Source organism: Gigantopelta aegis, chromosome 3 (assembly GCF_016097555.1).
Source record: "Gigantopelta aegis isolate Gae_Host chromosome 3, Gae_host_genome, whole genome shotgun sequence".
Taxonomy (NCBI): domain Eukaryota; kingdom Metazoa; phylum Mollusca; class Gastropoda; order Neomphalida; family Peltospiridae; genus Gigantopelta; species Gigantopelta aegis.
This window is the reverse complement of record NC_054701.1, coordinates 61,533,747-61,561,361: the sequence shown is the minus strand read 5'-3', so window position 1 is coordinate 61,561,361 and position 27,615 is coordinate 61,533,747. Positions and strand designations below refer to the sequence as shown.

Sequence of the window (27,615 nt, the reverse complement as noted above, 5' to 3'; positions counted from 1 at the left end):
GAAAATGTGGGAACATCATGAAAATTTAATGTAATCTTGATTTAATAAATAAAAATTGCAATCAGTCAAATGTTTTCAATTGTTGTGACTGAATAAAAGTTAAGTTTTTTAAGTCCATGAAAGACTTGAGAACATTCCATCAGTTAAGTAACATAATTAGATTGTAATATGAATTGAGTTAATAAGTCCAACCAACACACTTACAGGAACATCATACAGAAGTTCATCAAAGGCAGCACTTTTCACTGAACTTGCTTTCTGCAGCACAACACATGATTCCTTCACTGCCAGCTTGATAATCAAATGCACCAGATCATCATTTAATCTGAAGAGAACAATGTCACGATAACGTAGTCTGATATGTATTATATCAAATTAGCAGGTCACAGTTACAAATTTAATCCAACTGTTACACTTCCTAGAATTTATTGACAATTACAAACTTTGATAAATAATAGCTGCAGACAAAAATCAGTCAGTTGCTATTCACAAACCAAATTTATTATTAATATCGAAGTCAAGAGAGAAAAAAAAATTATACGACTTTTTCACCTAATTTCAAACTAATCTTTTAATTCTATTTAATACAATCCAAATAAGACTTGTCAAAGATACATTACTTTGCTAACATTTTACCACGATAATGGATCTATCCTTAGTATGGAAAAGCTTATTTAAAATGTAGAATGTTAGAAAATAACCATTCTGTTGATGTGTAATTAAACTGCCTACAGGAGATGATTACCTGAGGTATTCAGTATCAGAGGACACAGTGATTTTTAGCTTGAGTTGGTCGGCAAAGTCGGTCAGAATGAAATCCCTCAGGTTGCTCAGTGTAGGGTTTTGGTTGCCTGAAATATCAGTTATAATTTAGTTTACTAAACAGTGATAGAAATAAGAAGAATCTGCCACTAGTCCACCGGACAAATACATCTAAATATCTACTTGTTCAACAGTATTTTTATTTGTCCAAATAGTTTGTTTTATTCAAGTACAAGGACAATGCTTTTCATTGCTCAAAATGAAACTTCATTGAACATTTTCACTTGTCCACTGGACAACCACTAAGGTATTAAGTGCTTATTTCAAACACTGCTAAAACAACAATTAACATGCTTTTGTTTATATGTTCTTTTTGCAATATACAAACCATGAAACTAAAAATAACCAAGCCCAACACAGGATAAATATAAGTTTCAATTTTTTGGTTGCATGAAATAATGCTTAAGGTGTAGTAAAACCAGAAAATAATAAAATATTTGAAAGCATGTGTCTTTCCTGTAACTACCGGGTACACAGATAAATGATAAGGCTGAAATATAATTCAGTCAAAGAAAAAAAATCATTCAAATAAGACAATATAAAGTAAAGTAAAAGATTCTCATTATAATATAGAGTCGTTTCCAAATTTATAACAGACAGGCAGTACCATAATTATTATTTTAAAATTATTCTGTTTGCAACATATTTTCTATAATCAACACTTGGTTTCAATAAACTTTAATTTTATGTGTGTGTTGTGTGTTTTCAACATCCCTAACTGCATTATGGTTCAAACTCCATTCTGCTTGTTTTCTCATGCACAGTTTGCGCAATCAACATCCTATTTGATGTCATCTGCTTGTTGTTCATTGGTGACGTTAATCTTCAGTTTGGGAACATTTCGGACATATAAATAAGTATCTAAATACAAAACATTACAAACCCCGAAAACCATTAACTTTGCTAAGTTGTTTTTGTTTTATCTTTAAAATTAGATAGTAGCTCCTCTCGACTCAAAGAAATGGAGCTATAATGGAGGACGATGAATTAACATTCATTTAATTTTGATAATTTTCACATCCCCGTTATCTCTCTCTTTTTTTCCAATTATTATATTCAATTTGCAAAATGTGTGCTTCATTTTTGGGCCCCTACTGTAGTAAGTAATAGATATAGTCCGTTCAAAACAACTGTAAATCATTTTTAGTGTTTAAATTGTTTTAATTATGAATCAGTTCCTTAAAAAATTGATATTTTACAAACTAATCACTGGTTATGAAGATGTCGATGGTATATAAAGAACTAGCTCCACCCTCCCCACCAAATGTGATAGGCTCAAAGAGGCTTACTAGTGAGCAGGTGGTGCATCAGTTTGTGTCTCTCACTGCCGTCGGCATACAGCGTCATCAGGCCGATAGACACGGCGTGGGCGGCCTCCTGGCGGATAACGTCTAACGTGCTGTCCGACTGCTTGGCTACACTCTCAGTGGTGTACTCGGTCAGCAAACGCCACAACAGTAATCTGCATAGCAAGAACACCGGGTAACTAGACATACTCAACTAGACAATATCTTCAACATTTTTCTTTAAGGTACAAAATACATTTGTTTTTAGTTTTACAAAGCAAACAAAGATTGCCTTGTGCGTGCATCACAGGCCAGAATTTTTTTTTTTATTACTACCCCAGCAGGCACTCATAACGGGGAAAATAAAAATCATAATCATGCATTGGTTCAACGTACACTACTATTGGCTGATTTGATGCCAACAAACCAATCACCTTGTCGGTACTAAATATGACATCATCACGATTTGGCAAAGCACACACAATGACGTCACATAGTTTAAAGTGTTTGCATTTTCGTCTTTCTGGTTTCAATGTTAAACTTGAAATAAAATGGTAGGTTAATGCAATTCATTATAGATTTTGTTTTTTACAGAATATATAGAACTTTGGGTTTTGAAAATTATCTGTGAACCGTGAATAAAATACAAAGTTAAAGCAATACCCAGAACAGTAAAGTAGTTTACATCATTTCTATATGGACGTGTAGCCGATGTAGGCTATATCGAAAATAAAGGTTTTTAAAAAACCCAAATAGCTGGGGTAATAAATAGAATAACAAACTCGGTACCAGTTATTAACAAATTTATGTCCCTCGTGAAATAATTTTCACTCAGGACATAAATCTGATAACTGGTAACTCATTTATTATCCTCTATATACATGTACTTAGAAGTCATCTGTGATCAAAATTTGCTTACTTAATATAACACAAGCAAAGAGTGACCAAAAAATACAGTGACCCTTAAATAATTGTGCTGAGTGCATTTGTTACTTTAATAATCAATGTCAACAAATAATATTAAAAATCATATGCAATAAAGCTCAATAATAGTAAACTCATTCCATAACGCTTCAATCATTAAATTGCAAGAAATCTTTCAATGTAATATTCTCAGTGGAAACTTGTTTCAGTTATGAATTTATTGGTGGTGTTTGAAAAAATTATTTAATTTTTAAAAATAGTTCCAGTTTACCAAAAATCTAATGCAAAATTACAGTAAGATATTTGATATTTATTGTGTATAGAGCCAAAATATAGTGCCACAATGTCTTGTAGAAGAACTAAATTTCTGTTGATTCAAATTTACAGGGTGTCATGAAGCAAAGAGTTCTTTCCTTTTTACTGTAAAAGGAAGTAAAATAGAAGATTTTATAGCTTTAAACAAATCCCACTGGAGATACAATAATATATTATTTCTTAAATTTCTGTGTTCTAAGAAAACAAACAAGACAGTTACTCACCGTGTTCTTTCCAACAATTTCTCATCATACTCTTGGGGTGTTTTTATGGTTGAGACTTTGAAAAGCAGCTGAAAATATAAAATAATAATAATTATTATAATAATAAAATCTTAATTTGTAGAAGGTAAATCATTTAGTACTTTTCTCCCCTGTGACATTCTTAACAATAATTTTTTTTTTTTTTTTTAAATCAGGAATTGAATTCCAAGTATATCTTTCAGAAAATTTAACAACTGACCATTAACATAAACATATCAGCAATTTTATTACAACAGAAGAAATGAAAGTCACCAAGTTATTCTGTCATTACAATATAACGTCATCCTTACGGTTCAGCCATAGCAACAAGAGTTTGTTCATTTCTCGACGAACGTTAAAATTACATCTGCAGGGAACATCATATCATCTGATGATGTCATTTTATATTGGTACTTTGTCGTGAGCATCACTGATTATGGACCAAAATCTAATTCAAAATAAAATATGAACTTTTAGCTTTATTATTAGTAAGTTTGTATAAAATTTAATTATAAGAATTGTTTGTTATTTTTTTTATTTTCGAGGTATGAAAAACAAAAAAATCATCGGCAAACTTATGTATAATTGTTTTTTTCATACCCCAATGAACGTAAACGAAATAACAGATAATCCTTAAAAATAATGTACACTGTTCATTAAACCAATCTATTTAAATTTACAACAAGGCCACAAACCTGAACCACGAACAGACAGCAGATGATGATGTGGTTGTCATGGTTACTGATTGCCGTGTCAAGAATGTCGGTGACTCGTTTCAGGTGGACCTGTTCGTTGGAGTGTTGCTGCAGTAAGTAGACCGCAAGCGAGGACGACAGGATGTCGCTTTTCAGCTGCTGGAGACAGGTGCTGCTCACGTGGTACAGGAGCTGATGGGCAATGTCGTTCAGTGCCAGAGCATTGCTTGGATCTAGAACAAACAAAAAATAAATCAACAACTTGTAAAAACTTACACATTAGTAGCACACAGGATTAACAATGAATGAATGAATGAATGAAAATACATCGGCTATTGGGTGTCAAACTATGGTAACAGAATTAACAAAGAAATTATAGTTCAATTGGACATAATAACAAATATTCTGCGTCTCTTACCTGGCCCTACAAATTCCCTAACGTCAAGGTCAATAACTGTTAAACATGGATAATTTCTATATTTGACAGAGAGTTATGGCCCTTGAATATATTTCCATAAAGTCAAACTTGATCTGGTCATAATATTAACAGTCACAAATCGGTAAATCCCCATGAATGTCAAACTCTACATAATAAACCTATATATGTTAGCTCAATATCTTGAGGGATTGTGAAGAAAAAAAGACCAATAGATGGACAGGATGGAGATGAACCATATAGTACCTACCGGTTGGCCCAGTAGGAGACTGAAAACAATAAATTAATGACTATTTTCTCTATATAATATAAACATAATAAATTCCAAGTAATACAATGTTAAAATCACAAAATTAAATTTAATTGTTCACTATGCAATAAGGACAAACATGCTGAGATTATTTAAATATTAATTATTTGCCCCAGGAAATAATAGGAAGATTTGTTTATCAACATTTTAGCACATTTTAAACCATGGCTGTTTGGTGTCTAACACACGGTTATTTCGACACTTGATTGATCGACAACATCTGCTACCACCACCAAGGATACTGATACCGACTAAGCAGCAATGCATCCTTTATAGGAAGTTTCCCCATCTATAGACAGAACAGTACAAAAGGGTTTGTTTTGATTAACACTAGAGCATATTGATTAATTAATCATCGGTTACATTTGGTAATTATGACGTAGTCATCAGAGGAAACCCACTGCATTTTTCCTAATGCAGCAAGGGATCTTTTATATGCAGTTTCCCACACACAGGAAAGCACATATCACAGCCTTTGACCAGATGTGGTGCACTGGTTTGAAAGGAGAAAAACCCCAATCAGTTGAATGAATCCACCGAGAGGTTCGATTCGGCGACACAAGCATAAAGTCCATCAAGAGCAATCGATCCGCAACCAACAGCACCTCAGTGCTCTTCCACTGAACTACATTCTGCCTCCATTGGCCTCGGAACCACGAATGGCATATCAAAGGCTGTGGTATGTACTACCATGTCTGTGGGATGGTGCATATAAAAGATCACTTGCTGCTAATTGAAAAGAGTAGCCCACGAAGTGGTAACAGCAGGTATCCTCTCTCAATATCTGTGTGGTCCTTGACCATTATGTCTGACACCATATAACTGTAAATAAAATGTGTTGAGTGCGTTGTTAAAATATTTCCTTCCTTCCTTCCTATACTGTCATAGGTTTGACATCTTTGCAGTACATGGTGTTCTTAATCTCAACCGGCCTTATACATATGTCTGACGCCATATAACCATAAATAAAATGTGTTGAGTGTGTTGTTAAATAAAACATTTCCTTCCTTCCATTAGCCTCGTGGGCGGCATCTAGCCCAGTCAGTAGAGCGCTTGCCTTAGGTGTTTACATTGTAGGATCAAACCACCTTAGTGGACAAATTCTCCAGTTGTTGTTTTTCCCCATCCCAACCAGTGCCCTTCGATCGGTATATCAAAGGTTGTGGTATGTGCTATCCTGTCTTAGGAATGGTGCACATAAAAGATCCCTTTGCTGCTAATGGAAAAATATACCAGGTTTCTTCCAAGACCTTGTTTCAAAGATGTTTGATATCCAATAGACGATGATTAAATATCAAGGTGCTCTAGTGCTTTAGTTAGGCAAAACAAACTTTAACTATTTGCCTTAGACAATTTAGTGAACAATATCAATATAATGCATAATTATAGTTACATTGAAATATCAATGATTATTATTAGTTATTACAAGTAGGTAGCGAGGTAAAGAGTTTAATAATGTAATGGATGCCCCAGTAACTCACCCGAGGATGACGACAGAGTCCGATGAACTAGTGGAGAGCCTAGGTACTGTTTGATGTTCTGTGAAGACAGGTGGCCTGGATTGGAGAACTGGTCGATGTAATCACTGCTACACATCCAGATCTGGTTGTTCATGCCATCATAGCACAACCCTGGTACAAATAAACACACACAACATCACAGTATTTGTTACACACATTATAGTTTAAAAAATGTTTAAAAAGAAAAAGATATTTGTAAATGAATAAAGATAAGATTTTCAACAGACACAATTGTATGGTCGCATACTAAATTTTAAATTAATACAATAACACAAATGTATTATAATATAAAATATGTTTAATGTCTCAAAGATTATTGACTGAAAAAATTAATAAATTGTACTACATGATCATTTACTTCATACAAACGCACAAAAATTTAATAATTAATGATTAAGGAATCAAAAAAATTTCTAATCAGAAAACATTATTCAGTGTACTACATGGTTACCAATTTTGCTGAGAGAAGCCCCACTAGCCAGGGAACATGATGGTGCATCCACAAGATCAATTCTAGCAACAAACTGGCCATCTTTGACATTAAAACACAGATTACTGCCCAAAGCTGAAGAAAAAGAAGAAGAAAAAAGTATCATGGTATTATTGTTGAAAAAAGAATACACACCAAAAAGAGTTTTCATAAAACTAATGCACCTGGCAACCCTAAAAGATCACATAACATAAAACACAGATGTTTCCACAAAATTTATTTTTTGATCTCTTCTAAACAAAGAATTATCTGAACAGTCAAACAGAAGATAGCACGCTTTGTTTAGTTGGTAGTTAATTGCTCCACTTCTTTAGTCTTTAGAGCACCACAGAAATGTTGATTATATATATAGAGAGAGAGAGGATTCGTCACGAGTTCTTTTTAATATGGAAAATATCAACCGAGTCTATGTTAATTGGTATTTGCTCTGCCTCGACAAATACCGATTAACTAAGACGAGATTGATATTTTACATATTAAAAAACACGAGTAGCGAATTCTATTTATCCTATAACACTTCTAAAATAACAGTTTCATTCGATATTTAGTAAATCACAGGCCTACGGTCACCGCCATCGGTAATATGACGTAATCACGATTAGCACAAATCAGTTTGATGTCATGCATTTTAACTAAATCTTATGAACACGTTATGCTCAGGTATACAGCTTTTGTTGGTTTGTAAACAAATGACCCATTAACAACAACTAGAGACCTTTGCAAATTTGCATATACATTTAAATTGGCATATCATTATCAACAGGATTAATACACTAAATTATCACATGGGTTTATGACATGGATATCATAGGTACATGTAAGTTATAGGATAAATATATATACATGTATTTGTGGCTTTATCAGAAAAATATGCATGAAGTAAGCATACTGGTCACAAATTTTAATTTTTTAATTTTATGATTCATAATTACTGTAATATATAGTGACATTAACATGAAAAAAATCCTTATCATTCGCTGCTAATAACAAAGATATATTAAATGGGGTATCATAAACCAGGGAACATGTTGTTCAGTATCGTGTCACGATTCTCTACACAAGTTTCAGGGATCGCTACCTAATTTTGAAACATTAAACATTAGTTGCTAAGCAATTTCAACTGACTAGAATATCGCTAGTCAAGATTTTGAAAACAAGATGTTCCCTGTAAACATGAAAACTATTCGTTGTGAAATATCATTCAAACTGCAAACATCATTCGCTCCTGCCAGTGCACCACGACTGGTATATCAAAGGCCGTGGTATGTGTTATCCTGTCTGTGGGATAGTGCATATAAAAGATCCCTTGCTGCTAATTGATAAGAGTAGCCCATGAAGTGGTGACAGCGGGTTTCCTCTCTCAATATCTGTGTGGTCCTTAACCATATGTCCGATGCCATATAACCGTAAATAAAATGTGATGAGTGCGTCGTTAAATAAAAGATTTCCTTCCTTCTTTATATCTCTAATGACTGCATTTATCTATGGCCAGATAACAAAGTCACCCATCTGAAAGTCAACGACATTTTCCACATCAACAATTTGATTGGATTCCATTATATTCCCTCCTGTGACATTTATTTAAGGTTGGACAAAAACGCAGTCTAGCAATAGTTTGTACTGTCTTCCTGGCTATTTAAATTGCTCACATAGTCTAGCTCATAAATATAATTTCTAAAGTGGACAAGTTAAAATGTTTTTTAATGTAATGTTTCAACAAGCATTTTGACACCCACTAGCTGATATTTATTGTTCGTCATGAGACATTGTAAAACTTCCCTCAATGAATTTAACCACAGATAATACTGGAAATATTTTTGCAGGCTGTCCGATTAAAGGGAAACGATCATTTCCAGTACTGTGTTGGTAAAATCATGGAACTGAAATTTCATTTCCCATGATTATTATTATCGAGTACGACTATTCAACAAAAATAATATATATTATATAATTATTTTTTAAAAACAGTTTCCGATGGGTTCCCATGATCACAAGGCACAGAACCAAAAAGTGTTTCCAATGAAATTTGAAATCCTATGGGCTGTTTTGGCTGTTTATTTGTACAGCAGGATAACAGTCAGCTAATGCCAAAGTCCAACTTTAGATTAACAAGAAAAACACACACATTAACCTTCTGAGTACTGCAGGCGAGATATCTCGCCCGACATCACGTCAGTCGACATACTGTATACTGTATACAGTACATTCCCCAATTCATATTTCCCGCCATTTTGCACACGACACTCACCAGAAACGGAAATATAATAAAAGAAAAAAGATTTTTTTTTCAAAATGGTGGCTTTTGTTTTGATTTTTTCAACTGAAAATACCTTGAAATTTTGAGTTCAAAAAGTGGTTTTCAGCAAGTATTTTCGCTTGACAACAATGGCGGCACGTCGCGGTAATTTTCAGGGGTCGATAGCTGATTGTGACAGCTAATTTGATAATAAATTTGATCAGAAAACCATATGAACCATATGAACTTTATTTCATGTATTTATAAAACATTTATGTGAATATATGTGAGTAAAAATTATAAACTTGTACACACTCAACGTGGTTTTTGTTAAAAATTAATCCAGTAGTCTAAAGGTTAACTTACATCTGAGACCTGACAGACTGTTTCCACTGCCGAACAGCGACCTTGCTGCACTGGAGCTGGGTCCACTAAGAAGAGGACAGAGCAGGACAAGCGTGGTTCCATCACAGAACGCAGGTGTGTGTATCAGGTTCTTTATCTGAACTCCACACGAAGTGCTTCCTGCTGTGCCAGACCCTAAACACAGAAACAATCAGAATTGGAAATGGGAACCTTACACTCCAGTGTACAATATTTCATGAAATATGTTTGTGTGTCAGTTATGCAAACTTAAATCATGTGAAATGCCAGACTTCAGGGTACAAAAGTTCATGCGAACCGTCTATATGTTTGTGCGTCAGTTATGCAAATTTAAATCATGTGAAATACCAGACTTCAGGGTACAAAAGTTCATGCGAACCGTCTATATGTTTGTGTGTCAGTTATGCAAATTTAAATCATGTGAAATGCCAGACTTCAGGGTACAAAAGTTCATGCGAACCGTCTATATGTTTGTGCGTCAGTTATGCAAATTTAAATCATGTGAAATACCAGACTTCAGGGTACAAAAGTTCATGCGAACCATCTATATGTTTGTGTGTCAGTTATGCAAATTTAAATCATGTGAAATACCAGACTTCAGGGTACAAAGGTTCATGCGAACCATTTATACATGTATGTTTGTGTGTCAGTTAAGCAAATTTAAAATCACACAAACTGCCAAATGTGAGTATAATTCACATAACTGAACAACTAACTAGGTAAAACTCAAGTAAATCAACTTCTGGTTAGCTAAAATTTTGAAATATTGTCTCCTGGACTTTATGAGTAATGATATGCACTGTAAATTATATAATAAAAAAAACTTTAAAAGCTAAAAGCATTGAATATTATTACTAGCTAAGTGTATATTATTCATAACAGGATTGATCCAAATGTGATTGGTATATCATACAAAACATATATTTAATAGTAGTTGGTCAATATTTACTTGAAGCAAACAAAAATATGACTGCATTAACACTGATAAATATTATTCAACACAAAATTTTATCAAATCTGTTTTAAACCCCATCTTAACTTCTGAATTTAAGTTTTAATAACATTTTTAATCATGCTATGGATTATATCATTGATATGGTTTTTTAAATTAAAATCCCTTGAATGATATTCAATACAATCAATCACTGTTCACATGCAAGTTTGTGGATGAATGGAAAAGAAATAACAGACAATCCTTAATTAAAAAACAGAGCATGGTGTGAACAGGTTTCTGCACGTTTGTGTTTGTCCACAATTAAAAAAACCTGCCTGGTGTGAAGAGTTAAAAACACTGCCCAGTGTGACCAGTTAAAAACACTGCCCAGTGAGAACAGTAAAAACACTGCCCAATGTGAACAGTTAAAAACACTACCCGGTGAGAACAGTTAAAAATACTGCCCGGTGTGAACAGGTTTCTGCTTGTCTACAATTAAAAAACCACTGCCAGATGTGTTTTTTGCAAATCCACAGCTGTCTCACCATCATCTTTCTTGGATGATGTAGCTTCGCCTCCTGTAAGAGCGACCAATGTGGCAGCCACTGATGCACCCCGGAACGGACGGATGCGAGACAACAACGTCTCGTTCATGTTCTTCGCGCTCGCGTCGTCCTTCTTCTGAAGCAGCATCTTCGGCCTCAGCTCACTAACTGTCATGCTAGTTTTCTGAAACAAAATACAACTGTGTTTTATTACATATTCAAAACTTAACTTTTGCATAAAATAATGTTGCTGCAGCTACACTGGTGATGTTACCAGCAGAGACATCATTCCATGCAATTCAAAAAATGTCTACAACAAACAAACATGCTGTGGAAAAAAAAAAAATGAATATAGTCCTCCACAGCAAAAAAGTGCAGTGGAGAATTAAAAACTCCAAAACAATCGCTACGGCACTGCCAATTGCCGTGGGAATTTGCAGGAGTTATTTCTGAAATTGAACTTCATGTCTCTGTTTTGTGGGGTGGGGGTAGGGGACTGTAACTCAGTGGTAGAGTGATGTCCTGAGGTGTGATGGGTTGCAGGATTGGTAGCCTTCTGTGGACTCGGTTTTGTTATTTCCCACCATCTTAAATAGTACCTTACAAATGGGATAATAAAAATTAAAGTTCTCTTGCTTCTTTATTAGTACGAGCAGTGGGTTTCCTCCATCTATCAATCAAGTATTTAAATAATCATATATTAAACATAAAATACTCCCAGCTTAAACTTGTGTCTAGATGTTATGAAACAAATAGGGCAGGATGTAGCCCAGTGGTAAAGCACTCACCTGATGTGCAGTCAACCTTAGATTGATCCTGATCGGGGGGACCATTGGGTTATTTCCCATTCCAACCAGTGCACAATGTGTAGTATATTAAAGGCTATAGTATGTGCTATCCTATCAGTGGGATGGTGCATACAAAAGATCCCGTGTTACTGATGGAAAAATGTAGCGGGTTTCCTCTTTAAGACTATAATGTCAAAATTACTAAATGTTTGACATCCAATAGCCGATGATTAATAAATTAATGTGCTCTAGATAGTCTGTTAAACAAAACAAACTTTAAGTTTGATCAGTTAATGATAGGTCAAGGATTTATTTTATATAGTTTTAGCTTATGCATTTAAATATCTTCAGTCAATACTTACGTCATATTTGAATGTTTCGAGAAACACATTCATTCCCTTCTCCTTGCTCTGTTTTTCTGTGATGATGCCAGGACACCACACCCAGTACAGGAACAAACCATCGCTGCAAAACGCTACAGTTGTCCTGGTCTCGTTACCACCTCCAGCCTCTGGTTTCTTCACGGTCTTTAGTGGCTGAAAAACACAGAAAAAAGGTCTAAATATTTATGAAATAATAATAAACATTATCACTGAAACTTATTTTAAAATATATCCTTCTGTAAGTATAAATGTCACCCACATGTACTCCAGAATGCATCTAAAAGCAACAAAATTTCTAAAAAAAAATTAATGGAGAACATGTCTCCCAAACGCCCTAGTATTTTGCCCTCTTCGGGGACAAGGTTTACGTCAAACAATTTTGCCAACACTCTGAACAAAAATCCTGGGGGAAACACTTTTTATATATCCTGCAATCCTACAAAATACACAAAATAAATTAAAAAACTATTTATTTCATCGAGTATTAGATCCACACTTATTGACTGCTTTGTTGCCTATAAGTATAACCATGTCACTTAGAATATTTTACACCAAAACAAAAGTTCTTAGTCAAATAATATATTTTATAATGCTAAATATCTTGTTAAATTAGTAAAGTCATTTATTAATATTATATTTTAACACTGTGTCATTTATACTGAATGGTCAAAGGTCAACATTACTTAATTTATAATAACTGGAGTAAAAATTGTTCTATACCAAATTGTTTTGGGGGGGTAGGTCAGTGACCAAAAATATAGAAAATTATTTTGTCATCGTATCTTGCCACTATCTACAGTGTTTTCAGAATAAAATATAAAACAAACCTTAAGTGAAGAAGGGTTCAAGATTTGTGCGAAGTTAGCTGTATGAGGGTCTTGATCAAATGACTGAGGTCGGAAGAACAGCACTCCATCACACCACACAACCCGACCCTGGGGCAAATCACAGTTTAAGCAGTACACATAGCCTCTGTAAAATGAAAACATGGAATTTGTTTAATAAACCAAGGTAAATTCAAATCGGTGTACTAACTTATTTTGGTCAGATAACCTAAATTATTTATCCAGCCAAGAGTCTACAAGTGTGTTTATCCAACTAATATGCATACATGCACACACACACACCGAGATATATCCATCCATCCATCCATACAAAGTACATTATTATTATTACCCATATGGTTAAAAATACCTGGGTTCATATTAAAGTATTGTATCCCATTGGAAAATAAAGTGGAATATAACACCTAACGTCATATAATTGGTGCACAACAAACTGAATGCCAATCATAACAATCTTACCGGGACCTTAGTCAACCAAGTTTAATTACATAAATTAAAATTGATTATGGTTAATAAATAGGATATTAAACTCGATACATTTCGTCTCATGTTTATGTCCCTCATGAAATAATTGTGACTGTTACTTGCTAAAGCTCATAACAACTGAAAAGTATTTCCCTCAAGACATAAACATGATAATGAATGGAAGCTGGTTTAATATCCTAAGAATATTATCTACTCAACTTCAGCAAAGAACAATAATAATATTAAGTGCTATTCAAGTACTGGTATACAAAAACATTCCCAATGGACTAATAATAATTATTTTTACCGAAGTGTTCCATGCAGACCTGTTCCTAGTCTTGCCAAACCTCGACCAGTGGAATTTGTAGTGTACAGGTATCTCCCATCACAGGCTATGCTTCTACCTTTATCACAGTCTATGAAAAACAAGACAAAACATTAATCAACACAAACTAATTAAAACAGATTCATCTAAATCCTCTTTTTTCTTTTCTGTACGAAGTTAGTCAATGAAATATAAACAAGTTTAAAATGAAATATACGGTACACGTATGTAAATCCTACAATGTGTCTTGCAAATAAAAGTGAAAAAATCAAAGCATAACTCATCTTATAAGAACTGTTTATCATCTTTGTAAATTTATCAATGAATAACAGTCACAAATTTAGTATAAATTTGCTACGCTATGCAATTTTATACTAAATATTTCGGACATATATATTACACGTATATATAAAATTAATATACATGTACACTGTGTATGTAGGGGTATAAATACAGAACATTTATCACTGGTCTGGGGAACTAGTAACCTAAAAAGGTTACTTGCCTCCAGGAAAATCACAAGTCCTCCCAATGTTGAGACATACTAAGAAGCTAAAACATATATGGGTTCTATAGCCAGCTGTTCAAGGAACACACATTAACTATGTATCATGGTTCATACTGACTTGAAAGAAAGAAAGAAATGTTTTATTTAACGACGCACTCAACACATTTTATTTACGGTTATATGGCGTCAGACATATGGTTAAGAACCACACAGATTTTGAAAGGAAACCCACTGTCGCCACTACATGGGCTACTCTTCCGATTAGCAGCAAGGGATCTTTTATTCGCACTTCCCACAGGCAGGATAGCACAAACCATGGCCTTTGTTGAACCAGTTATGGATCACTGGTCGGTGCAAGTGGTTTACATCTACCCATTGAGCCTTGCGGAGCATTCACTCAGGGTTTGGAGTCGGTATCTGGGTTAAAAATCCCATGCCTCGACTGGGATCCAAACCCAGTACCTACCGGCCTGTAGACCGATGGCCTACCACGACGCCACCGAGGCCGATATACCGACTTGAAGTTATTAAAATACAGTAACTTTAATACTCAACAGTATGCCAACTGTCTAACTTATGTCTTTATACTATGGATCCCATCTAGAATTCAAGGAAATGTCTGCTTGAGCACATTAATTAATCATCAGCAACTGAATGCCAAACCAGCTATCATTTCCTTAGCAGCAAGGGATCTTTTATATGCCCTTCCCCACAACATTTTACATACCTTAAACTGCCAGGTTTATCCTTAACAAAAGCATCACCCCACCCCCGAAAAAAACCTAAAACTTTCAATTCCAAAAATATAACGTAGAAGTTCATAAAGTATCTAGGCCTAATAAATATTTATTGTGAATGAAGAAATAGTGTCACATTTTGTCACTGTATTTCGTGATGCCTTTATAAAGAATTTAATGTTGATATTTTAATGTTATCTTTTCAAGACATTCCTAACTGAACTTATTTGTCAGTGTTTTATCTTTATAAATAAATAAATTTCAAACAATGGACTATTGTTTCCAAGGTATTTTCATCATTTTGTTTGAATAAAACACTGCATTAAAATTGTCACCATTAGCAATCAATTAAATTTCCATTACAGTATAACACCATCCCATTGGTCCAGCCATAGCAACAGGAGTTTGTTCATTTATATTTAATTTAGTACTTTGTCTTATTGAGCTTTGTTAATGGGACCAAAAATTATTCAAAATAAAATATAAACTTTTAATATTATCATTAGTAAGTATTTTTAAATTTAGTTATAAGGATCGACTACTATTTCTTTTACGTTCATCTGGGTATGAACAAAAAAAAATCATCTGCAAACTTGTGTGAGAATGGCTTCACCAATTCAGTTTGCGAAAGATTATTTTTGTGCATACCTGATGAATGTAAACGGAATAAAATACAGTAATTAACACACAGTGGGTTTAATTAAATGTGAAATAGCATCACTGTCAGCATGTTTTGGCCAAGCTAATTGTTTAAAATTTATTTATTAACACATTTCTTCAAAGCTTTTTTAGCAGAATACTAAATTTAGAAAACATTATGTGTACTTTTTATGTGATAACACTTCACAAATTGTATAATATTGCATAAAACAGCAAAATTGCCGCCAATTTGTTTTTACTTTCGATGTGGACCTTGATCGTATTGATGCGAACATGGTCAACGTTATGGTGACAAAATTTACAGGGCAACAGGTACCCATCCGTGTACATGTCCTCATCAAATTGAGACACTCTTACATCAGGAATGACCTTTGCAACTGGTAATGTACGGCCAAGCTTCATTTCGTTTTGATCGGCCATATTAAAAAAAAAATGTGGTTATAATTTCATGGTATTACAAGTTCTACTAAACTATAATCTATAGACCATCCCATCCTCCTCCAAAAATGTTTTTCGTAAATAATTTCATTTTGGTCCGACGGAAGAAGAAAAGTACCGGTGTTTTGGAAATAACAAAAAATACTATTTTTGTGTGCAATTTAGAAAACTAATTGTTTCAGAAATAAATAACTTGTTGTAAATTCCAATGCACGAAAAAGGCGTTCCCCGTGGGACGGACTATAAATGTGAAATGCTTCCATATAGATTAACGAATACACCCGAAAGTTTATGAAATTACATATTCCAATGAAAGTGTTGCATAAATCGGTTATGCTTACAAATCTGAATAAGTAATATTAAAAAATATTGAAATTGGACGTACTAGAAATCTTGTTATATAATCAACACTTTAAAATTGTATTACCAAATGTTTATCTTTATATTTCAAGTTAAATTTCACTGCGTAAACAAAGTGACATGGGTAAACAGTTACATACTTTTTTGCAAGCTTACGCAATTAAGCATAACTTCCGAAAATGAACAGTTCTGAAAGTGTTAGGCCTACAATGCGCTCCACGAAAGTTGGCAAACAAAAACATTGCATATATTATTAGTAATGAATCTTAAAATTATCAAAAAGATTTATAATAGTGATTGAACCAGAAATACAACTTTTGTAGGTTATTAAAAAAATAATAATAATATGTTTCAGTTTCTAAATTCTACAATTTCGTACATTTTTCCGTGATCGCAGAAAATCATTCCCTTCAGCACCTTTGTTAATCCTCCTTGAATCCAATTTAGAATAAGCAGTGTTCGAGATTAAAATTGTTGGGTAGTATCCCAGTTGGATACCAACATTTTCAAATCTGGTATCCCACCTGAGAATTTAGTATCCCACTTAAATGAAATTCATAAATAACATTGTAACAAAATTGGACGACACTGTTACTTGACTTCACCAGTAAATGACGACGTTCATCGTTTCAGCGAAAAATAAAAACATAGGATTAAAAAACAAACAAAAACCTCCAATATTATATGGTATCCCGGTGGGATACTGGGTTATTGAAGTCTGGTATCCAAAATTAAATTCTGGTATCCCTGGGATATCGGGATACCGTTAATCTCGAACACTGATAAGTCCACCTTATTTACATATATTATACAAAGAATACCTTTGTTGGACTCTTTATCAGATATAACTTCTGCGGTGGAATTATCTGAGCTGGCTGTTATTAGATCTTCAAAGCCCCAGCTGACAATATGCCGGGGACCAACGACAGCTGATGGTTGACTTGATCCTCCCTCGGTTTCTAACAAACGTCCAACCAGGTCAGCTACTGGCAGTTGCGGAACATCTGAGAGACGTTGAAGTAAGTGGATTGTATGGATGAATGTTTCCAAATGACCTCTGAAAATACAAAGTATCAAAAATGCACTGACAAAACATGAAGACTGAAAACTAATTTGTTCTAGATATATGCATGTAAGTACAGGTACCTGCTGTTCCATTTGGAAAACATCTTTTTTACTTAATGCGTAACATCAGGAATGAGTCTTAGAACTAGTGAAACAAATCTACCTGTTTTTTTGCGGGACGATAAAATAGGCATGCACTGCAATATTCTGTAACAATATACATCCCAGTAAGCCAGCAATACGTATATATTATTTTTCAATACAAAATAAACCACCATTGTCAATGTGGCTACACAACAAGTCGAAATAATTATACCATGTTTTGTCCATGCATTAACCTACGTACTGAAATGATACAAGGAGTGTTTTCTTAGTTAATTGGTCTATTCTCTTAGTTGCCTCTACCCGTGATTCCTGACTGGCAGGTGTGTATTTGATAGGTAACCAGATGAGCCAATTAATTACTGCTGACTATAGACACAAAAATACATACTGATATTGTGTAATATTACCTGTCGCCCCTAAAATGGTAATGGACATGGTTTATTACTGTAAATAGTTCTGTAAAACTATTGATTTAGTAGACTTTTTCATCTAAAATCACAGAACTGACCAATTACGTAATCCCAAAGAAACGAAAATTATCACTTGGGTATTGTGGGTTGTCGTTTTTTTCTCCAATGTAACATACCATGCAATAGGCCTAATAGTGTACATTTTTCCTTTAGATTATTTAACAGAGAAAAATATTACGGTATAACCCATTTTGTTCTGTTAATGCAACTTAAAATATATTTAGTTAAATAGTTTATATTACATTATCACGTCATTTATGTTGTTTTACAAGTCAGGTTGATCAAAGAGAAGCGCTGTGTTATAAATAACAGCTTTTGTTTACACTGCATGTGCATATAGGAGTTGGTCGGAGCGGACGTCACTTCGCCACGAGCTAGAGTACCGGACGACTCAAAAACAAAAGAAAATCGCTGCCCCTAGTTAGCAGGAATAATCATGTTTTATTATTAACTCTAAAAGTATGCGTTTTTCATTTGTTAAAGTGTCAGTATGTATTGGTGGTCCGGGTATGCATTTTTGCAACACACAAGGCTCATGTTTGAGTTTACTCTCCCTTTAAGACTGGTCGCAAGTACAACTATTGCAATATAACGTTGTTTACTGGTTTGCTGTACATGGGAGCAGGTCAACTCTCCCCAATCTGTTTAGTCAACTCATATCATTACCGTTTTATTGATTAAATATAACAGTAGTTTAAGCAAAAATTAGCATTAAATATTGAATATGCACAGCAGTCAAGAGTCCAAAAGCCTTGCCTGATCATTCCTTTAAAACTCACAAATGTCGATAAAATAGGCTCGACAGTTCATTGTTTATCCAATATTAGGATCTCCACAATATAAAACCATTTAATAAGTGATTGTAATAGCGGAGTTTCACAGTAATATAAATAAATAAAATGACACCAAAGCGGTAGACGTCTATTTTAAATTTTGTTACAATTATTTTTCGACAGTAAAGTTTGGGGCACGTTGTCTAAACACTGGGGTGCGTTGGTTTTGGGGCAAGTTGACCAGAATTCCTGTATGTACATCAAGTATCTAAAAATCAGTCTAAAACATTTGTTGGAATACTAGTAGTAATAGTATGTCTGCATGAATAAACTTCCTGTAATCGTGAAGTTTGCAAGTTTTAATTTCTGAACACCTACAGGTCACAACGTAACCAATTTATGGTTCATGTAAATTTAATTTTGTGTAACCAACACGTTAACAGAACAGCGGTTTGTGTGAAATATTGTGCTCTGCTTTGCTATTTGTTCTAAATGTGAGCGACAATCGATTACTTTTTATAATATACCTGGCACAAGCAAGAGCAACTAAAGCCGATGCAGCTGTTTCACGATTTGCTTTATTTCTTGCTTGTTTTGACTGACTATCTTCTTTAGCTTCAATCCAATCACATAAGAGAGTTTCAAGTCCTTGAAGACATTCATCTGGTTCTCTTGATAAACTTAATGGTTCACAATCGCGCAAAGCATTGAGCAAAACTTTTGCAGTCACTCCACTAAGAGCATGATCAATTCTACTTTGCGACTGCAGTAATGGAAGTAACAACACAAGTCCAATACGTGTCGAAAATGGAGCTTGTTCTTGCTCTTTTAATAACCCTTGTTTTTTCAGTAATGCAATCGTATCTTCTTGGGCTGTTGGACTCTTGGCATCATTTTCTTCTTGAGCTAAGCGACGTTGTGCAGACCAAAGACCACGCAGAGCATTCAGTCTATACTCTAGCAGTTTATTATATGCATTATTTTGTGATTCGCAAATTGACAGCAATCTATTACTCAGTTCTGTTGGGTCTTTTGAATCAAAACAAATTGAGCCAACGTCAGTTTCGTTGACCTCTCCGTCTTTGACGGTTTGTGGGAGCTCGACCAAATCTGTCACACGAAGCAGTCCATCGTGCAAAAGAATTGTTTCTTCGGTTACTGACAGCCATTGGCCGTTCCCTTGACTTGCAGCCGGCATGGCTGTATTTTTGTCGTTATTTCACCATTGCATGAAGTATTTTTAGAGAAGAGTCAGACGATCAAAACTTTGGAAAATAAAAACAGGAAGTAGCTATGTTTACAGCGAGCGCCCTCTACAAACTAAATTCTACGTTCAGCCAGTCGTTTTTTTTTTAATAAACGTTTGCAAACTATACTGACTGGTTCCCGAAGTGGTCATTCCGTTTAATGTGTAGCGTAAAAAACCCAGTCTATCCAGCGTTAGCGACAAACGGTTGGCTGAACTTGCTCAAGTTCACGTAATTACCGTAAACGACTACAAATAAGAGCACCTCACCGTTGTTTCAAAAGGAAATGAGAATTCAAACAACAGTACCGGTATATGGTTCTTATTCTTGACTTTGGATTTGTTACTGAACTGGTACATGCTATTGCAGGTGATTATATGGATCTTGTTTAGTAAACTTGCAAGAACTTGAAATATTACGCTTAACTTTCTCTCAATACTAATAATGGTGTTGTTGTTTTTTCTTAAAATATAATAAAACTCATCTTCCACATAATTAAATAGTATAAGCATAATCTAACATGATGCTCAATGTGACTATATTTACTACCAGTTTCAACTGGGAACAGATATTATATGAGACGACAATCTAAACTTTGAACTATAATAAATCAAATAGCAGATTAAAGTTATTTATATATTTTTTAACATGCTCCTATACCACGAAGATTTCGAGCATGACCCCCCCGGGCTCGATTTCTGGATGCCAGTGACCCAGTCCGGGGCGATGTGCAGATTAAAGGGACATTCCTTAGTTTGCTGCATTGTAAGATGGTTGCGACTAATAAAATATTTCTACGATTAAACTTACATATTAAATATATTTTCTGGTTTAGAATATCAGTGTCTGTATATTCAATGTGTTTCTGGTCGTCTTAATATTTGTAAGAAGCTCAAACTGGATCTTGTCTACAAATAATTTCGTACGTACGAAAAATAAATATTTAAAGAAATAAAATGAAATTTAACCTAGTACAAATATTAGAACGATCAGAAACACGTTTAATATACAGCCACAAATATTTTATGCAGAACAAATATATTTGATATGCAATTACAGTCGTTAAAGAGTCTCTGTTAGTCGATAACATCTTAAAAATTGCAGCAAACTCAAGACCGTCGCTTTAAAAGTATCTGTAAAATATTTATATATGGTACATTTTGGTGATTACTAATTTCAGTTCTAATATATTGCTTGGAAAGTTGGTCTAACTTGTTTTGTTTGATTAGGCCTACAAGTAAATATAATAAATGTAAATCTTCAATGAACCAATAATTTACCAAAACCCAAATTAATCAATATGCCCAATGTTTATAACTGTCCACTCTAGGCTATCATATAAAAAAACCCAACTAATAAAATAATATAATATACAATTTGAAGTAACTAATTATTCACACAAACACATAATCATGTTAAATATATTTGCAGGTATCTCAGTGGATAATTTAACGAACAAGCTCTGCATAAATCTGCATTAGCCCTACGTGTAAACAATAAATATTTGTAAAACTCAAGATGAATACGCTCGAGTACTACCGCCTTTATGTGAAACCCATACGCCATGTATGCATATAACCCCAAACACAAAATACTAACAATATAATAATCAAACAATGTTAAAATTATATTGTTTCTTGATTAAGATAAAAAGCTTTAACACTACGACTCAATACAAACATAGAATATAATATCCGTCCTTGCTCAGTCAATAGCTACTTTTTGAGTAAAATTAAATTTATTGTTAATGATTGAATATTTCTATACATTTACCATCAAACAACAACATTTTTCTTTATGTTTTACTTTACCAGCACTTCCAAACTTAGGTTGGAAACCAAATTGAGCGTCAGTAAAAATACACCAGCAGAACATTTATATAGCGGGGTTTGTGTGTGTGTGTGTGTGTGTGTGTGTGTGTGTGTGTGTGTGTGTGTGTGTGTGTGTGTGTGTTTTACTGTTACTCAACCATGCTAAATATTTAAGCATAAATTTGATAATATTCTGGGTGGCGTGGTTAAAAACGGCTAGCTGTATGAGGGTCCCACAGCCCATACCTACACAGTCCAGGCGTCAAAGTTTTTGTACTTGAAATGTAAATTAAACCTGCCCTGTCCACACGTTTTGTGAGTTTCATCCTCACCTTATAGTGAATTAAATGAATTGTATATCAGTAATGTATTTGATTTATCATTTTTTGTGTTGTTTTATTTGTTTGTTTGTTTTTGTGTGCCTATGAGCGGTAAAGCTCTAGGTTATTAAATAATTGAATTGTTTTAATCAGATATGTAGGCTACTTATATTAATCAAAACATTGTCAAATTTAAAACACGAACACACGCACGCGTGCTCACATTTTAACTCGGAAATTGACTCATAATCCAATTAAGTCAAATGTTATATAAATGTACAGTTTATTTTACGAATGGGGGTCAAATAAATATTATAAACGAAATCAAATAACGTGATTTAAATAATTTATGAAAGAGCAAAAAACACGCCAGGATAGCCTAGCGCTAAAGAGGGGTTAATATTTCCACATGTTCTGGGGGGTTAGGCTAATGGTCCGCATGCCCCCTCGCACTGGCTAAACAGTGGGAAACTCCCTCGATCTTCCGACGCCGACACGCTGGATCATGGCCCCCATACCACTCCCTCTGGCTACCCCCATAACCCCCCCCCCCCCAACCCGCCATACTCCTATTGGGATATTTCTCGTTCCAACCAGTTTTCATGTTACAGTTCTTAAGGGCCATTTGTTGCACTGAATCAGCTTGTAACAAAACATTTTACTTCGGAAGCTGAAAACAAATGCAGATACGTGGTGTTCTTAGTTCAGTGACGATGTAAAAGATACCTTGCTACTCATCGGTAACAATAGGGTAGATTGCGGCATCTAGTTCATTGTTCATTCAAACTAACCGGCCTCGGTGGCGCATTGGTTAAGCCATCGGATTACAGGCTGGTAGGTACAGGGTTCGCAGCCCGGTACCGGCTCCAACCCAGAGCGAGTTCTTAAGGGCTCATTGGGTAGATGTAAGGCCACTACACCCTCTTCTCTCTCACTAACCACTAACAAACTAACAACTAACCCACTATCCTGGACAGGCAGCCCAGATAGCTGAGGTGTGTGCCCAGGACAGCGTGCTTGAACCTTAATTGGATATAAGCACGAAAATAAGTTGAAATCAATCAATCAATCATTCAAACTAGGCCAATTACCGTATGCTACTTAATAGACGTCGATTAAAAACTTTATGGTGTGTCTTTAAATATTCATTATTTTCTTTTCTTTGATGTTTCAAGGCGCATGGATACAGTAAAAAAAAAAGTTTGTTTTATTTAACGACGCCACTAGAGTACATTGATTTTTTCATGGACGAGATGAGCATACGTCTGTCTACTTCTAGTGGTTTTTGTAGTTCATATGACCACTGTTTCAATTCCACAACGGCCCAAAATGTTTGGTCACATTTCCGCTATCGATAGAATGGACGTCACCATCAGACCAGTTTACCTGATTTTACCTTGTTACCGGTATATTTTAAGATGTTTCCAGCGGTAGATGAACTGAAATAAATATATAAATTTTTTGATCCGTAAATATGAAAAAAAGAAAGAAAAAAAAGATTAAAAGAAATAACTAATTTATTCAATGTTTATTAGTTATCGATCAAATTTTGACTTTGGAATATTTGTTTATGATCTTTTGTGGACAAATTACATCTTTTTAAATTTTAGTGTAATCTTTAGTTATTACTTTACAAAACACAACCATACTTGTCGCAGTGGAGGTATTTAATTTGATGTTATACAAGCTTTAAAATATTTTGTTAGGGATCGCGGTTCACGGTTTTGTCTTGACAGTTTTATATGTGGTGAGTGTTCGGTTTTGTCAAAACGCAGAATAGGCTATATCCAGAAATCATCATTAAAGTTAAAACGTTTATTTTATTTAATGACACCACTAGAGCGCATTAATTAATTAATAATTCCCTATTGAATATCAAATATTGGATAACCCTGACAAAGTCTTAGAAGAATCTCGATACATTTTTCGATTAGCAGTAACTGGCCCATAGGAACGCGAGGACGGAAATGTACGGGTTGATTTCTTACTATATATAAATAACTTGTGCCCCTCCCACCCCCCACTCCACTAGAGGTTGTGTCTCCCAATCTAGATATCGTTCTTACGGGCCTGAGTTGCGTTGCGTAACTTTTGAGCATGTTCATATACCACATAGGTTTCGAGGATGTCTGTCCCGAGTTCCGTCTCAGGACAGCCAGAAACCCAACCCGGGACAGACGGACCTGAGTAAAGGATATTTTATACAAACTTTTTCACATACAGGGCAGCACATGCTACGGCCATAAGCGTACGAGATGGGGGCCCCTCCCCCGGCGCCGGAGCAAATCTACTCATTCGGTCAAACACTTTTCACCATATATTTCCATAATTCTGTCTTAGTGAATTTTATTTGTAGAATGAAAGAAATTGCATTTCTAATTTTCAAAATTTTCTGGGAAAGAATTCCCCAAATCTTTCTAGAACTGACGTAAACTCGCTACCAAAAGAGTCATTGAACCATTTCAGTTTCTTTTTTTTAATTGGCCTACAAAGTCCTACATAGTAAATTGAAAATAATACATTGCAAAACGAGATTAAAGTTTGGTATTATTTGCGATTATAATTGTAACAAATTATTGATTGCATCGTACAGTTGTTATTTGTAAGTAATTATTTCATTTGATCCAATAATTTGGTAATCATAATGGCTGGTGTGTGTGTGTGTGTGTGTGTGTGTGTGTGTGTGTGTGTGTGTGTGTGTGTGGTATTTCGCATCTTTCAGTTTATAACAGATCGCGTTGAGTTGCAGAAATGCGATATTTCATTCAATGCAGTATCACAAATCGCGAGATATTATGAATTTATCTGCATCAAGGCTACAACATTTTATAATTTTTATAACAGACTGCGGCGGCAATTGCTCAAGGCCCTGTTTTACGAAGCGATCTAAGCGCTAAGATTTCCGTGAGTGCATACTGTAGTTATAAATGCACTTCAGGTGATCATAGCGCTAAGATCAGGAAATTTCGGATCCCAAAATAGTACAAATTATTACAGAACTATTCTGTGTCTCCTGTTTTACTAGCATTTACTGTATTTTAAAAACATATTCTGCTTATTAACTGTGTATTAACTGGGGTTCTTTTGTTGTTTTTAGGTAAAGTTAAGGACATTCTACCAAATTTGAATCAACAGTACCACCAACAAGGTATGAATATAGTTTCTCAGTCTCAGATTATTTCAAACAGTTTGTGCGGGGTCAGGGTTAGGGTCCCTCAGCTCTGTGTTCCCTCAGGGTTAGAGTTCCTCAGCTCTATGTTCCCTCAGGGTTAGGGTTCTTCAGCTCTATGTTCACTCAGCTCTGTGTTCCCTCAGGGTTAGGGTTCCTCAGCTCTATGTTTCCTCAGCTCTATGTTCCCTCAGCTCTGTGTTCCATCAGGGTTAGGGTTCCTCAGCTCTGTGTTCCCTCAGGGTTAGGGTTCCTCAGCTCTGTGTTCCCTCAGGGTTAGGATTCCTCAGCTCTATGTTCCCCCAGGGTCAGCGTTCCTCGGCTCTATGTTCCCTCAGCTCTGTGTTCCCCCAGGGTTAGGGTTCCTCAGCTCTATGTTCCCTTAGCTCTGTGTTCCCCCAGGGTCAGGGTTCCTCAGCTCTATGTTCCCTCAAGGTTAGGGTTCCTGAGCTCTATGTTCCCTCAGCTCTGTGTTCCCCCAGGGTCAGCGTTCCTCAGCTCTATGTTCCCCCAGGGTCAGGGTTCCTCAGCTCTATGTTCCCTCAGCTCTGTGTTCCCCCAGGGTCAGCGTTCCTCAGCTCTATGTTCCCTCAGCTCTATGTTCCCCCAGGGTCAGGGTTCCTCAGCTCTGTGTTCCCCCAGGGTTAGGGTTTCTCAGCTCTATGTTCCCTCAGCTCTGTGTTCCCCCAGGATCAGGATTCCTCAGCTCTATGTTCCCTCAGCTCTGTGTTCCGCCAGGGTTAGGGTTCCTCAGCTCTATGTTCCCTCAGCTCTGTGTTCCCCCAGGGTCAGCGTTCCTCAACTCTATGTTCCCCCAGGGTCAGGGTTCCTCAGCTATATGTTCCCTCAGCTCTGTGTTCCCCCAGGGTCAGCGTTCCTCAGCTCTATGTTCCCTCAGCTCTGTGTTCCCCCAGGGTTAGGGTTCCTCAGCTGTATGTTCCCTCAGCTCTGTGTTCCCCCAGGGTCAGGATTCCTCAGCTCTATGTTCCCTCAGCTCTGTGTTCCCCCAGGGTTAGGGTTCCTCAGCTCTATGTTCCCTCAGGGTTAGGGTTCCTTAGCTCTACGTTCCCTCAGCTCTGTGTTCCCCCAGGGTCAGGGTTCCTCAGCTCTATGTTCCCTTAGCTCCGTGTTCCCCCAGGGTCAGGGTTCCTCAGCTCTATGTTCCTTCAAAGTTAGGGTTCCTCAGCTCTATGTTCCCTCAGCTCTGTGTTCCCCCAGGGTCAGGATTCCTCAGCTCTATGTTCCCTCAGCTCTGTGTTCCCCCAGGGTCAGGGTTCCTCAGCTCTATGTTCCCTCAGGGTTAGGGTTTCTCAGCTCTGTGTTCCCTCAGGGTTAGGGTTTCTCAGCTCCGTGTTCCCCCAGGGTCAGAGTTCCTCAGCTCTTATGTTCCCTCAGGGTTAGGGTTTCTCAGCTCTGTGTTCCCTCAGGGTTAGGGTTCCTCTGCTCTGTGTTCCCTCAGGGTTAGGGTTCCTCAGCTCTATGTTCCCTCAGGGTTAGGGTTCCTCAGCTCTGTGTTCCCTCAGGGTTAGGATTCCCCAGCTCTATGTTCCCGCAGGGTCAGCGTTCCTCGGCTCTATGTTCCCTCAGCTCTGTGTTCCCCCAGGGTTAGGGTTCCTCAGCTCTATGTTCCCTTAGCTCTGTGTTCCCCCAGGGTCAGGGTTCCTCAGCTCTATGTTCCCTCAAGGTTAGGGTTCCTGAGCTCTATGTTCCCTCAGCTCTGTGTTCCCCCAGGGTCAGCGTTCCTCAGCTCTATGTTCCCCCAGGGTCAGGGTTCCTCAGCTCTATGTTCCCTCAGCTCTGTGTTCCCCCAGGGTCAGCGTTCCTCAGCTCTATGTTCCCTCAGCTCTATGTTCCCCCAGGGTCAGGGTTCCTCAGCTCTGTGTTCCCCCAGGGTTAGGGTTCCTCAGCTCTATGTTCCCTCAGCTCTGTGTTCCCCCAGGGTCAGGATTCCTCAGCTCTATGTTCCCTCAGCTCTGTGTTCCGCCAGGGTTAGGGTTCCTCAGCTCT

The 27,615-nt window shown here is 36.1% G+C and overlaps 1 protein-coding gene across 1 annotated transcript in view; it reads right to left on the bottom strand.

The window, feature by feature from the left end:
- LOC121368385 (probable E3 ubiquitin-protein ligase HECTD4) overlaps positions 1-20,325 on the bottom strand; it is an 86,027-nt gene extending 65,702 nt beyond the window's left edge. Inside the window, 14 exon segments of the mRNA XM_041493082.1 lie at positions 205-325; positions 746-851; positions 2,112-2,284; positions 3,572-3,639; positions 4,285-4,517; positions 6,512-6,661; positions 7,002-7,115; positions 9,643-9,816; positions 11,140-11,323; positions 12,290-12,463; positions 13,138-13,282; positions 13,928-14,036; positions 17,470-17,705; positions 19,589-20,325. Of these exon segments, the coding sequence (XP_041349016.1) occupies positions 205-325; positions 746-851; positions 2,112-2,284; positions 3,572-3,639; positions 4,285-4,517; positions 6,512-6,661; positions 7,002-7,115; positions 9,643-9,816; positions 11,140-11,323; positions 12,290-12,463; positions 13,138-13,282; positions 13,928-14,036; positions 17,470-17,705; positions 19,589-20,259 (2,658 nt within the window). The 5' untranslated portion in view covers positions 20,260-20,325.
- Between the last annotated feature and the right edge of the window lie 7,290 nt (positions 20,326-27,615).